Below are 13,246 nucleotides of genomic sequence, written 5' to 3' on the forward strand. Positions count from 1 at the left end.
GTTTGACTTGCCTGGGTGGTGCTTTCACTCCTGTCTGTGAGCTTTGTGTCAATGTCAACAGGAGCTTGAGGGTTCTCCTTCTGCCAGGAGAATTTAAAAAATATGGGGGGAAATTTCAGTGCTATCTGGAGTAGCTTAATTAGAATTTTTACAGATGCTACAAGTGCTTTGGATCCACAGAACAAACTTTGCTTTTCTCATCCATGGGGCTGATTTCATCCTGTTGTGCACAGTAATGCATCCCAAACAATCCCAGACATCAGAGAGGATTTTTTTTAGGTCGTGTTTCTAAATTTTAGAGCTAATTTCAGCTGAGAAAGTTCCACTTGAGCTGTTGTTTGGAGAGTTTATCCAGAGGGAATGTGCTTGGCAGCTGTGTGAAGGAGGTGAAGGAGCTGCTCCTCGCAGCCAGAGTGCAAAGAGTTTGCTCTTCACACTAAAAAATTACATTTTTCTTGCTCATAGAAAAATTAACATACATTTCTCTTTGGGTTTGGTAACTAAATAGGATTAACAATAATAATATATAACGGTATCATGTAATATATTATAATAGTTTAATGAACAGTGGCACCAATTAAAATATTTCTGTTCTCCTCAAAATAAATATTCCTCATCAATCCCAGCCTTCAGTGATGGTGCATCTTCTAACTTTAATTATGCAGGGATGTTTTTTACCAAGGAAAACTCCAGAGCCTATACTAGAACAACTTAAGGAACTGTTCAAAGCCTAGAAATTAATTAGGAATGAGATTACAATTTCCATGTGATCACTGCCAGCTTGCATTTGGGTTTTATTCATTTGCATCATCGTTCCTGTCCTCAGCTTTGCCAAGGACCAAACCAGGAGAGTTGAATCACCCAGGGTTTGAGCTCCACCTTTGTGTTCCAGCACAAATCCAAGTCTTGGGTACAAACCCATGGATTACCAGGGGATCTCTTCCTTTTTCAAATGAGCAGGAAATCAGAATGTCCTGCCCTAAACCCCCAGTCCAGGGAGGAATTTTCCCTCTGGCAGCAACGCCCAGTTTAGGAAAAACCTGAGATTTGGTGGAACCCCAAATCAATTAAACAATTAAACCCTCGTTAAGCTCGTATCTTACCCAGTTTCTGGAACACCCAAATGTCCCACATTTGCATTCAGCTCACCTTGATGGCTTAGGGCTGGACCCAAACAATTCTCCTCCCCAAATCATTCCCAACTTCTCTGACCTCCGCTCTCCTCTTCCTTCCCCCACAAAAAAAATCCTTTTCACCAAGGGTGGAGATCACCACCCTCATCCCTCTGAGTTCTTCAGCATCTCACATCTTTCATGAAAAAAAAAAAAATAGGTAAAAATGTCTACTTGCAGCGAGATTTTTTGTCAAATATTCAATATAATTTAAAATTTTCTGGAAAGGATAATTGGGGTGTTGTCCTCCCCACATGCATCTCCTCCTAGCTGGGATCAGTGTCTGCTTCCCAGCAAGAAAAATGAGAAGTTTCAAAAGTTGAATTAACATAAAACTACAAAGACTGTTTAAAAAATTAATAAAATAAAATATTATCTAAAAATCTCACTTGGCTGGGGTTCAAGTGAACAGAATCCTTTTAGTCCTTTCCTTCCAAAAAACCTGATTTTTCTTGCAATCTAGCTGTCCCCAAAAATTTATATGTTGATTTTTAAACCAAATTAATGAAATGGAAACATTAAATATTTAATTTTAATGCCAGAAATTGAAACGTGAGCCTCAATCTAGACACTCTCAGGTTTACTCAGTCAACATTTAAAGGGTAAAAAAAAAATCAAAGCAACCCTCTCAGAGAGTTTTATTTTCTAGACAATCAAAAAACTCCAGAATGCTCCAAGATCCACAAATATAGTTCAGTCACTTCCACAAATAAGGGTCAGTTTATAAGAATTTGTCATCATTACTGGACTAAAGGACTTGGGTTATGAAACTGTCTTACAAAACATCAGGAAATTCAACGACCACATCTGGAAGATTTACAAGGGCTTTGCACCAAGAGGTTAAATGCACTACAAACACCAGTGCAGCGTGTATTCCTTCAGTGAAATACAGTGCATTTCTGTGCAAAAATACATGAAAATGTGTATTTCTAAACAAAGTCAAGTACAACCAGCTAAGTTTTAAGATATGTCATCTTCACGGCCTTTAAAAACCTTTGAGAAAGAGATTCTATTAGAAATAGCTCCCCTAAAAATATGATTTTTGATTCTTCATCAAGCACCACAGGAAGGTTTTTTTCTAAACAGCCAACATCATTTTCTCAAAGTTTGTAGAGGCTGGATCTACAAATGGAAGATTTCAGGAAAAAACATCCAGAAAACGAAGTGGAAAAGCACAAGAAAACGGATTTACATGAACACCCCGGTCACAAGCATGTGGATAAATAAACTCCATCCTCTTCTACACCCAAAGGCTGAAAAGACTCCACAGAAAACAAAACAAAGCAGCACAAAATGACAATTGAACAGGAACCACCGAGTTTGGTGGAAATTTCCCTGTGGAAAATCCTCCCCCCGCCCACCCGGCCCCTGACAGCTCCATTCTCTAGGCACGAACACACAAGGACAATCTCTAAGGGGGAAGGGAAAAGTCTCTGCAGCCACTCCTGCAGCTCCCAAAGGGTTCATTTTCCCTGCTCCAAGGTCTCCCCAGGCTCAGTCAGCAGAGTTCAGCCACACCAGGAGCTTCCCAACCTCGTGGAGCACGAGCCAGAGGCAGCTCAGCTGATACTCCAGCTCTTGTGACTTCTACCAATATTTACAGCGAGGTGGAATCTTCACGATTCTCAATATTCATTTGATCCCTATTTACATTCCTGCCCCACTTCCATCAGCGAGTTTCCCCCAAAAAAAATCAGATTTACCCATGGCTCTCAAGGCAGAAAGTCCCTCCTTTATCACCTTTATCGCCCCGTGGTTTTGGGTGGACTCAGCAAAAATCCAGCAGTCCAAAAGACAAGCCCTGGGAGGCTGGAAGGTGCTTTTCCAAACATTCCAGCAAGATTTACAAGACCTGAGCTGATACTCCAGCTCTTGTGGCCTCTACCAATATTTACAGTGAGGTGGAATCTTCACGATTCTCAATATTCATTTGATCCCTATTTACATTCCTGCCACACTTCCATCAGCGAGTCTCCCAAAAAAAATCAGATTTACCCATGGCTCTCAAGGCAGAAAGTCCCTCCTTTATCACCCCGTGGTTTTGGGTGGACTCACCAGCAGTCCAAAAGACAAGCCCTGGGAGGCTGGAAGGTGCTTTTCCAAACATTCCAGCGAGATTTACAAGCCCCACATTTTGCTCAAGAGCACCAAGGAGCCAAAAGCACAGCAGGATTTCAGAGGAGCTCCAAAAGTGGCACCTCCATGAGCTGTCCCTTCAATGTCCCTTAATTCAGATTGATTAAACCAGGGGCTCTGGAGCAGGGAATTCTGTAAAGGTCTTGTCCTGTGCTCCAGCTCATACTAACTCCAATTTCCAGCTGTTCTGGAACAGGGATGACTGAAAATCACCCAAATTAAGGGACAGAAAATAAATCCAGCACATCATCAAGAACTTGGAGCACACCACTCCAGAAGAAGTCTCTTCACCTTCTGCTCTTTGCAGCAGCCACCAATAAAGTGAATTCTTTAAAAAAAACTTTATTTCTTCTTTCCTCATCCTACCTGGTGTGGCAAGGAACCCTTGGCTGCACTTGTGAGAGCAGGATCACCTCTCACAAATAAATCTGACATGATAATGGGGCAGTTTCACTGCTGGGTGAAGCAGAGGGAGGAGCTGAATAGTTCTTTTTCAACGTGTACAAGAAAAGCACGAGGTATGCAGAACAAACCCTGGTTAAATCAGAAGGCTCTGGGGTTTTTTAGGTTTGCCAAGTGGAAAAATCTTTACACCAAAAAACCCTCAGGAAACAGCACCAAGTGGGAGGAACTGCTCACTCTTTGTCAGCCAAATCTGTCTAAAAAATCCTGCTCCAGCCAAAAAGACTCATCAAATTTGCCTTTTCGTGAAACACTTGGGAACAGCAGAGTGAAGAGGCATTAACAGTCTTATTTCACAGTATATTTCAGTTTTGTCCCTTTGTCAGGGAACAGGAGGTCACCCCAAAGCAAACAGGCTTTCTGGTGGTGCTGGGTTTTCTTCTAAAGCTCCCCAGCCTGAGTTTTGATAGCTCTAAAAAACTTGCTGCTGGAAAGGTGACAAAATCTCACCTCCTTTGTAAAGTTTTAGCTGCCCCAGCAAAGAAACAGGAGGTCCACAGTGGAGGTTTTTTAAGAAAATAAATATTGGATAAAATCACCAAACATAAATCATGAGAGGATACCCGAATTTGAAAAGAAGTTACAGGAAAAGAGGAAGAAAATGATTCCAAAAGGGCATTCAGAGCTCTTTTATATCACAGCTCAGATATTTCACTGCTCCTCAGCTGCACCAGGTGTGGGTCTGGTTATTCAAAGTGCCACAGTCAGAATTCCCAAGGAATCTGCCTGACAGCTTTTAACTCCTATTGTAAAAAGCTGAAAAGAATTTGGGGTTTTCTCTTGGTCCTGGCCACTAAAACACCATTTTTGTGTTTAATATTGAAGCCAAGACTACTGAATTCTGAGTGACATTAAAGACACAGCTGAAGATCTACGGCCTGAGCTCTCAGGAGAGGAAGATGCAGTAAAAATTCAGAAAGAAAAGCTTGACCTATAAATTATTGCAATTAATTATGTAAAGAGATTGATTCTTCCTGTCTATCCTTTCAGCAGCAGCATATTTTTGTTGGGGTTTTTTTTGTTATCATGGTTTTTCTGCCCTGGTTTCCAGGTCAAACCCAGTCTCAGCAAACATTTATGGTTCATCACTTAGATAACACTGTCCTAAGATAGAAGATCACAGATTAGCTTGGAAAAGTCCCAAGGTAAGAGATGTAAACCACATTTTATGTCATCTTCAGAGGAAAGGTGGCGTCCCTTTCAGATCAGGGATTAAGGACCAGGACTCATTATTTGAAAAAACCTGTCCCCAAAACAACCCAGAGGTGTTCCACCTGCAAACCCAAAACCAGCAGGCAGAGAAACTGCTCAAGTCCAACCTCTGTGAGCCCCAGATGAAGATTCTTCACAGATTTCTGGTGCACAGCACTGAAAACTTAAAAAGTATCAAAAAATCCAATTCTCCTCACAATTGAATTAAAACCCAGAATAATAAAAACCAGCACAGTGTCACTGATTGAGCAAATGTGGAGTTTTCTGTCACAGACACTGCCAGGGAACCTCTGAGTGCTCCCCCTCTCCTCTCACTGCTACATCAAAGTCTCTCTGTCTGACAAACTGCGGTGGATTTCCTGCTTGTCATCGCCATCATCATCCTCAGCTGGGTCATTTTCCTCCCCAGACTCCACATAGATGGGCCAATCATTGTCAGCATCTCCTTTTTCCTGCCCTTCTGAGGCTGTTTCCACCAGGCTGAGGTTGATGGGCAGGGAGTCCTCGTGGGTGGTGGTGACACAGGTGCAGCTGTCACAGAGCCCGAAGCGCCGCAGCCCCTGCGACAGGCTGTTGGTGAAGGTCCTCCTGCAGCCCTTGCAGATGATGGGCTTGTTGGAGCGATGGACCTGCATGGCAAACAGCAAATTTGGGGGGAAAAGGCAATTTGAGGCTTTGGAGAGATTGCCACAACAGAGAAACAGCCACACTTCAGCTGGAGGGGAGTGGAATCGCCATCGTTATTCTGCCCACAAAGATCTGGGCTACCCAAGTGTAGCAATCATGGAATGGTTTGGGTTGGAAGGGACTTAGAGCTTGTCCAGCCCAGGGACACCTTCAGCAATTCCAGGTTGCTCCAAGTCCCCTCCAACCTGGCTTGGGACAATTCCAGCAATGGGGAATCCACACCTTCACCACCCTGCAGAATTCCTTCCCAAAATCTAACCTAACAGATTAGGAAAATAAAATGCCCCAGGGACAGGCTGTTGGTGAAGGTCCTCCTGCAGCCCTTGCAGATGATGGGCTTGTTGGAGCGATGGACCTGCATGGAAAACAGCAAATTTGGGGGAAAAAGGCAATTTGAGGCTTTGGAGAGATTGCCACAACAGGGAAACAGCCAGACCCTGGCAGAACCTTGGCCACAGTCCTGGCTCTGCCTGGATGCTCCAGGATGGAAGCAAAAGAGAGCTTGGTCATGAGATCTCACATTTTCATAAGTTCTGGTCTATTTGCATATTCAAGTTAATTATTCAATTACAGCTCCATCCTTCTTCAGCCCATGTTGTTTGTGCTCTTGGGCTGAGATTTGGATCATTTGTCCTTGGTCCCCAGCTGGAGCAGGAATTGTTTTGTCTCCTACTCTGTGCAGAGAGCTCACCATCTGTGGTATCCACATGCCCTCTGAACAGAGAAAAGCAGAGAAAAGAATAATCCAATCAATTCTTATCTCATTTGCTTCTCCTGTGCTTGTGCACATGTGGAATGTGCTGGAAGATTATTTACCTGAAGGAATTTGGTAATTGCATTCTGCTGAGGATTGTTTTGTTTCCTTGGCCAGTCACTCAGAGCTGTGTCCTGACTGTCAGCAGACAGCCACAAGTTTTTCTGTAGTAAGTATGATACAGTGTAGTATAGAATAGTATCTGGCATAGTGTAGTATGGTATAGTGTAGCATAGTATAGAATACTATAGTATAGAACAGAATAGTATGGTACAGTATGGTATAGAACAGAATAGTATAGTATAAAATAGTAATAGCATAGTATAAAATAGTATAACATAGTGTATAGTATAGTATAATATTGTACAGTACACTATAGTATAGAATAATATAGCATAGTGTACTATAGTATAGAATAGTATGGTATATATTGTAGTATAGAATAGAATAGAATAATATAAAATAGCATAGCATAGTGTACTATAGCATAGAATAGTATAGAATGGAATGGTATAGTATATAGTGTAGTGTAGTGTAGTATAGTGTAGCATCGTATAGAACAGTACAATATAGTATAGTATAAAATAGTATAGTAATAGTATGGTATAGAATAGAATAGTATAGTATAGAATAGTATCTAGCATAGTATAGATTAGAATAGTATGGTATAGTATATAGTGTAGCATAGTGTAGTGTAGTGTAGTATAGTATAGTAATAAAATAGTAATAGAATACTATAGTATGGTATAGTAATAGTAATAGTAATAGTAATGGTATAGAGTGTAGCGTAGTGTAGCGTAGTGTAGTAGAGTATAGTATAGTGTAGTAATAAAATAGTAATAGAATGCTATAATATGGTATAGTGTAGTAATAGTGTAGTAATAGTATAGTATAGTTATAGTATAATATAGTGTAGTGTAGTATAGTATAGTACAGTACAGTATAGTATAGTATAGTAATAAAATAGTAATAGAATGCTATAGTATGGTATAGTAATAGTAATAGTAATAGTATAGAGTGTAGCGTAGTGTAGTACAGTATAGTATAGTACAGTGTAGTAATAAAATAGTAATAGAACACTATAGTATGGTATAGTGTAGTAATAGTGTGGTAATAGTATAGTATAGTTATAGTATAATATAGTGTAGTGTAGTGTAGTATAGTACAGTACAGTATAGTATAGTAATAAAATAGTAATAGAATACTATAGTATGGTATTGTATGGTAATAGTATAGTAATGGTATAGTATAGTTATAGTTATAGTTATAGTATAGTATAGTATAGTATAGTATAGTATAGTATAGTATGGTATGGTATGGTATGGTATGGTATGGTATATAGTGTAGTATACAATAGAATAGAATGGTATAGTCTATAGTGTAGCCTAGTCTAGCCTAGTCTAGTCTAGTCTAGTATCTCTCTTTAATGTAGCTGTGATGTCACATAATATAGTTTTAACAAGGCCAGTGTTCAGCATTCCCTGGAGTCAGATGCCAATCACTTCCCAGCTTTGCGGCCACCTTGCAATAACAACAACCATCCCCTAACACGATCCCCAGAGCCACCCACTGAAGACCCTGAAAAGCTAAAACCCGAGGCAGCCCGCAGAGGCCGTGACCCCCCGTGACCCCCCGTGACCCCCCGTGACCCCCGTGCCCCCGCAGGCGAGCGGGCTGTGCGGGTGACTCACGCTGAGCGCGTGGCTGCGCAGGTGCTCCTGGCGGGTGAAGCGCTTGCCGCAGGTCTCGCAGGGGTACGGCCGCTCCCCGGTGTGCGAGCGGATGTGTCGCTTCAGGATCCCCTTCTGCTTGGCCGTGTAGGGGCAGAAGGGGCACTTGTGCAGCTTGATGGGCACCACCAGCACGTCACCTTGGGGACAGAACACAGCCTGTGAGCTCGGGCACCCTCTGCCAGGGCTGCTGCCAGGGCTCCTGGTGCTGCTCGCTGCAAGGCTCGGGCGGGAGCTGCATCTTCCCTCGCCTGGGGGTTCCTTGGCTGTGCCCTTGCAGAATTCAGGCAGCTGCAGTGCCCTGGAAAAGCAGCCTGTCTGGTGTTCAACACAGCAAAACATTCATTTTCATTTAGGAAGCACCAATAATCTGCTTCTAGTCAAGTGGTGTCTCTGCTCCTTCTCAGCCACTTGCTTTTTTTAAAATTATTAAACCGTTAGCATCAGAAACTAAAACCTTTAACACAAACCTGCAGGCAGGAATAGCAAATTTTGGCTATTCCTTTCTTTAAAAATTATTAAACCGTTAGCATCAGAAACTAAAACATTTAACACAAACCTGCAGGCAGGAATAGCAAATTTTGGCTATTCCTTTCTTTAAAAATTATTAAACCATTAGCATCAGAAACTAAAACCTTTAACACAAACCTGCAGGCAGGAATAGCGTATTCTGGCCATGTTCTTTCATATTTAGGTATAAAAATCCATAAATATCTTACTCTTAGCATTAAACAGCATCAAAAACTAAAACCTTTAACACAAACTGCAGGCAGAAATAGCACATTTTGGCCACGTTCTTTCATATTTATATATGAAAATATGACTCTGTTTCTACTCCCTTCCTGTTGGGAATAACGAGGTGAAGGACTCCAATATATTTCCTGACAATATTTTACCGTTCCAAAAACCAAACCACAAGTAATACACAATTTATGGAGTCAGGTGCAAGAACAGAATTAAATTTGAAGATCTCATTTTGCAGACAGGTGGGCATTGCCAAGTTTTTCAGCACCAGCTTCCCTTCCAGCAGAAAAGTGGAGATGTTGTGCCAAAGGATTAATTTTCCCTGTTCCAGGCCCTGATTCAGGGAAATGTTTTGTGTCTCAAGCAGGTGAGGCTGCAGAGCATCCTTTGCATTAAGGTTCATCCAACCCACTATCAAAAAAGGTGTGTCTGGTATTAATGATGTGAGTGAGAGTCTTGGAGCTTCCCAAGGGATTGCAAATCCCTGCTGGGCATTCAGAGCTTCATTTAAACCCAGTTCTTAATCCTGCCTTGCTTCCAGGGCTCTATAGTGCCAGTTTTCCCTCTTTCTGCTCTGAAGGATGACTGGAACAGAGGTAGAAACTTGAAAAAACGTGAAATTTATCTCATCTCTTAACCTGAGTGCACCATTCTTTTACCAGGAGTTTGTGTTTCTCATTTCTGGTGCCTTGTCAAGAAGCTGAGGCAGCAGCAGCACTGAAAGCTGAGAAACTCCCACTCTCCTCACTGCTCCAAGGTCCTGTTTTAGCACAGAAACAGAAGGAAAGGAAGGTTTGGTTTCTTTTCCCTCACTCCTACTCAAACCCCATCTCTCACTAACATTTCTGCTACACTGGCAGGACTCCTGATGTTCCCTATCAAACCCTGGGAGCATTTCCCTTTTAATGACTCATGAACAGCCTGGAGATGTTGAGAGAGGAAAAAGAGAAGTGAAATTTGTGTGTTGGATGTTCTTGCCTTGGCACACATCAAAAGGCACCAGCGTGAGTGGTGACAGCCCTGCTCTGAGAGTAAACCTGCAGTTGTGATTTTATCAGTGCCCTGCTTGAGAGGATTTGTCACTTTTTATTGGCTTTAAAGTCACACAGGCAGCTTGAGCTGCAGATGACAGGAAAATAAATTTGCTGGCTACAGTCAGTGCCAGCCCTGTGGCATTTGTCACATCCTCAGCACCTGTGGCACTCACAGTGTGGCAGAGCCACCTCCTGTCCTCACAAAGCTGTTTGGACAAGGCACTTATGAAAAACCAGATAAAATGCCCAAATCTTTATTGTCCACATCAGGAGAAATGCACATGGGCATGGTTTTCCTGAGAGTGCTGCCAGGAAATATTTCTGAGATATCCCAGCTGGTGCTGGGGCAGCTGGAAAGTGAAAAAATCCTCATTTTTATGCCATACCACAGAATTCAAAGCTTTCAGTGCTCCTAAAGGACTCACAGGATTCCCTCAGTGTTGGATAAAGCTGATTTCTGCCCTCTGAAGTTGCAAACAGAGCAGCAGTGGCAGGAGCTGGGATGGGATGGGAACAGCAGGTCCTGCAGCAGACCCCTCCTGTTGGATTGCTCTGTGACCATCAGGAGGGAAAAATCCTCTTTAAAAACATTCAACGAGATCCCAGTGAGTTTGTTTATGAAAGAATAATCACTCCAAGTGGAGTCTGGGGTGATTTGGGAGCTGCAGAGCTGTCAGCAATACTCACCTGCCACGGGCTGCACCAAACAAACAAGTAGAGCTGCTTTCAAAGTGCACAACGAGAGTTTATTTCAGCGTGCCAAAAATTCAGCAAAATATTCTTGGACAAGAGTAACAAAAGGAGCCCAACAAAGCTGTTCCCTCCTGCCCCGCACCCCTGAGTCCTCTCACCTGTGTCCTCACCATACCAGTCGCTGTGAATGTCCACCATGGAGCTCACGGGCACTCCAGCCTCCTCAGCCCTACCCTCAAATCCCCGCACCAAGTGATGCACCACGTCCTCCTTCCTCGGGGCCGAGCTGTTGCGCAGCAGAGCCTCCAGGAACTGCTTCATGTGCAGGTTATTGCAGGCCAGCTCCAGGGGCTGCCCCTCTTCCATGGGCTCCAGCGCCGCCGCCGCCGCCGGCTCGGCCTCAAACTCCACCTTGGGCTCCACCCTCCTGCAGCCATCGGGGGAAACGCTGCTCTGAGGGTCCCTGGCCGCCGCCTCCAAGGGGTGACAGCCACTGCACTCCCCGCAGGGAGGGTCCCTCTGGCATTCCAGAACCTTCTCCTGCACGGAGGACGCGGGGACAGCAGCCTTGGAGCCAGCAGAGGGGCCCTCCCTGGCCGAGCTGCCGCTGTCGGCCTGGTAGAACACCACGGCCTCCCTCTCCATCTTCCTGCAGATGTCCAGCGAGGACCTGATGTAGCTCTTGCAGAAGTTGACCACGTCGGTCATCTGCAGGTAGCTGGCCGCGGACATCACCTCGATGACGTTGTCCCCGCACAGATCCAGCTTGCCCGAGTAGAGGAAGTCCAGGATGACGGAGAAAGCCTCGGAGGTGACGATGTCCAGCGAGGCCGTGCTGTGGCGCCCGCTGTCCTGGATGTAGTGGATGAGCAGCGCTCGGAAGTAGCCGCTGTTGGCGAACAGGATGTTCTTGTGGGCTTTGAAGATCCTGCCCTCCACGATGATGCTGCAGTCGCAGAAGAAGTCGCGCTTGCGCTGCTCGTTCAACTCCCCCAGCAGCTTGGTGTAGTAGGACTGGACCTCCATGGCTGTGGGGACAGAGAGGGGTCAGTGAAGGGACAGGGACAGCGGGATGAGGGGACATCGGCACCTCCATGGCTGTGGGGACAGAGAGGGGTCAGTGAAGGGACAGGGGACAGTGGGACAGAGATGGGGTCAGTGAAGGGACAGGGGACAGTGGGACAGAGATGGGGTCAGTGAAGGGACAGGGGACAGCGGGACAGTGGGACAGGGGGAACATTGGCACCTCCATGGCTGTGGGGACAGAGAGGGGTCAGTGAAGGGACAGGGGACAGTGGGACAGAGATGGGGTCAGTGAAGGGACAGGGGACAGTGGGACAGTGAAGGGTCAGTGAAGGGACAGGGACAGCAGGATGAGGGGACATTGGCACCTCCATGGCTGTGGGGACAGAGGGGGTCAGTGAAGGGACAGGGGACAGTGGGACAGGGGAACATTGGCACCTCCATGGCTGTGGGGACAGAGAGGGGTCAGTGAAGAGACAGGGACAGTGGGACAGAGATGGGGTCAGTGAAGGGACAGGGACAGCGGGATGAGGGGACATCGGCACCACCATGGCTGTGGGGACAGAGGGGGTCAGTGAAGGGACAGGGACAGTGGGACAGGGGGACAGGGGGAACATTGGCAGCTCCATGGCTGTGGGGACAGAGAGAGGGTCAGTGCAGGGACAGGGGGGACAGCGGGACAGGAGGGACATCGCCACCACCATGACTGGGCAGGGACAGAGGAGAGTCAGCACCGGGACAGGGGGACAGGGGGACAGAGGGGACAGCGGGACAGTGGGGATACCTCCACTGCCACCCCCTCCCAGCGCTGCGGGGACACCGGGACGGAGGGGACAGCGGGACAGGGGGACACCGGGACCCCGGGGGACATCGCCACTGCCACCCTTTCCCAGCGCTCCGGGGACACCGGGACAGGCAGAGACACCGCCAAGGACCGTCCCGCCCGGTACCGGGGGTTCTACGCCCCTTCCCGCCCGGTGCCGCGTCTCCGCTCTGCTCGGTACCGGCAGTCCCGCATCTCACCGAGGTCCGTCCTGCCCGGTACCGGCATCCCCCAGAACGCCACGGTACCGGGATAGCCCACCGCGCCATCACCATCCTGCTCGGTACCGGGATCCCTCACTGCTCCAAGGACCATCCTGCCCGGTACCGGGGATCCCGAACCCCGCCATGAACCGTCCCGCCCGGTACCGGGGGTCCGTCCTGCCCGATACCCACCGGATGTCCCGGGACACCAAGGACCGTCCTTCCCAGCACCGGCATCCCCTAGTGCCACCCTGCCGGGTGCCGGCATCCCCCGCCGCCCCAAGCACCGACCTCCCGGTGGCGGCATCGCCCGGCACGTCCCGCCCGGTACCGGGAGCCCTCTCTGCTGTCAGCACCGCCCTGCCCGGTACCGGGGTGCCCCGGAAGGCGTCCCGCCCGCCTCGGGCAGCGCTCGGTGCCCATCACTCACCTCCGCCCGGCTCCGCTCCCGGTCCCGCTCCCGGTCCCGCCCGGCCACCGTACCCGGGCCGCGCCCCCGGGGCGGGGCAGGAAGTGACGTCAGAGGGGCCCGGCTCCGGGGCGGGGCCCGCGGGGTGAGGGGTCGGTAAATAT

At 46.9% G+C, this 13,246-nt stretch overlaps 1 protein-coding gene across 1 annotated transcript; it reads right to left on the minus strand.

Moving 5' to 3' along the window:
- Window positions 1-1,766: 1,766 nt before the first annotated feature.
- On the minus strand, window positions 1,767-13,146 carry ZBTB8B (zinc finger and BTB domain containing 8B). Its single transcript, XM_059488886.1, has 5 exons — window positions 13,104-13,146; window positions 10,783-11,652; window positions 8,115-8,293; window positions 3,025-5,611; window positions 1,767-2,730 (listed from the first exon to the last, which is right to left on the minus strand). Exons 2-4 carry the CDS (start codon window positions 11,648-11,650, stop codon window positions 5,300-5,302), a joined length of 1,359 nt encoding a protein of 452 aa, XP_059344869.1. The 5' UTR covers window positions 11,651-11,652; window positions 13,104-13,146; the 3' UTR covers window positions 1,767-2,730; window positions 3,025-5,299.
- Between the last annotated feature and the right edge of the window lie 100 nt (window positions 13,147-13,246).

Source organism: Ammospiza nelsoni, chromosome 25 (genome assembly GCF_027579445.1).
Source record: "Ammospiza nelsoni isolate bAmmNel1 chromosome 25, bAmmNel1.pri, whole genome shotgun sequence".
NCBI lineage: Eukaryota > Metazoa > Chordata > Aves > Passeriformes > Passerellidae > Ammospiza > Ammospiza nelsoni.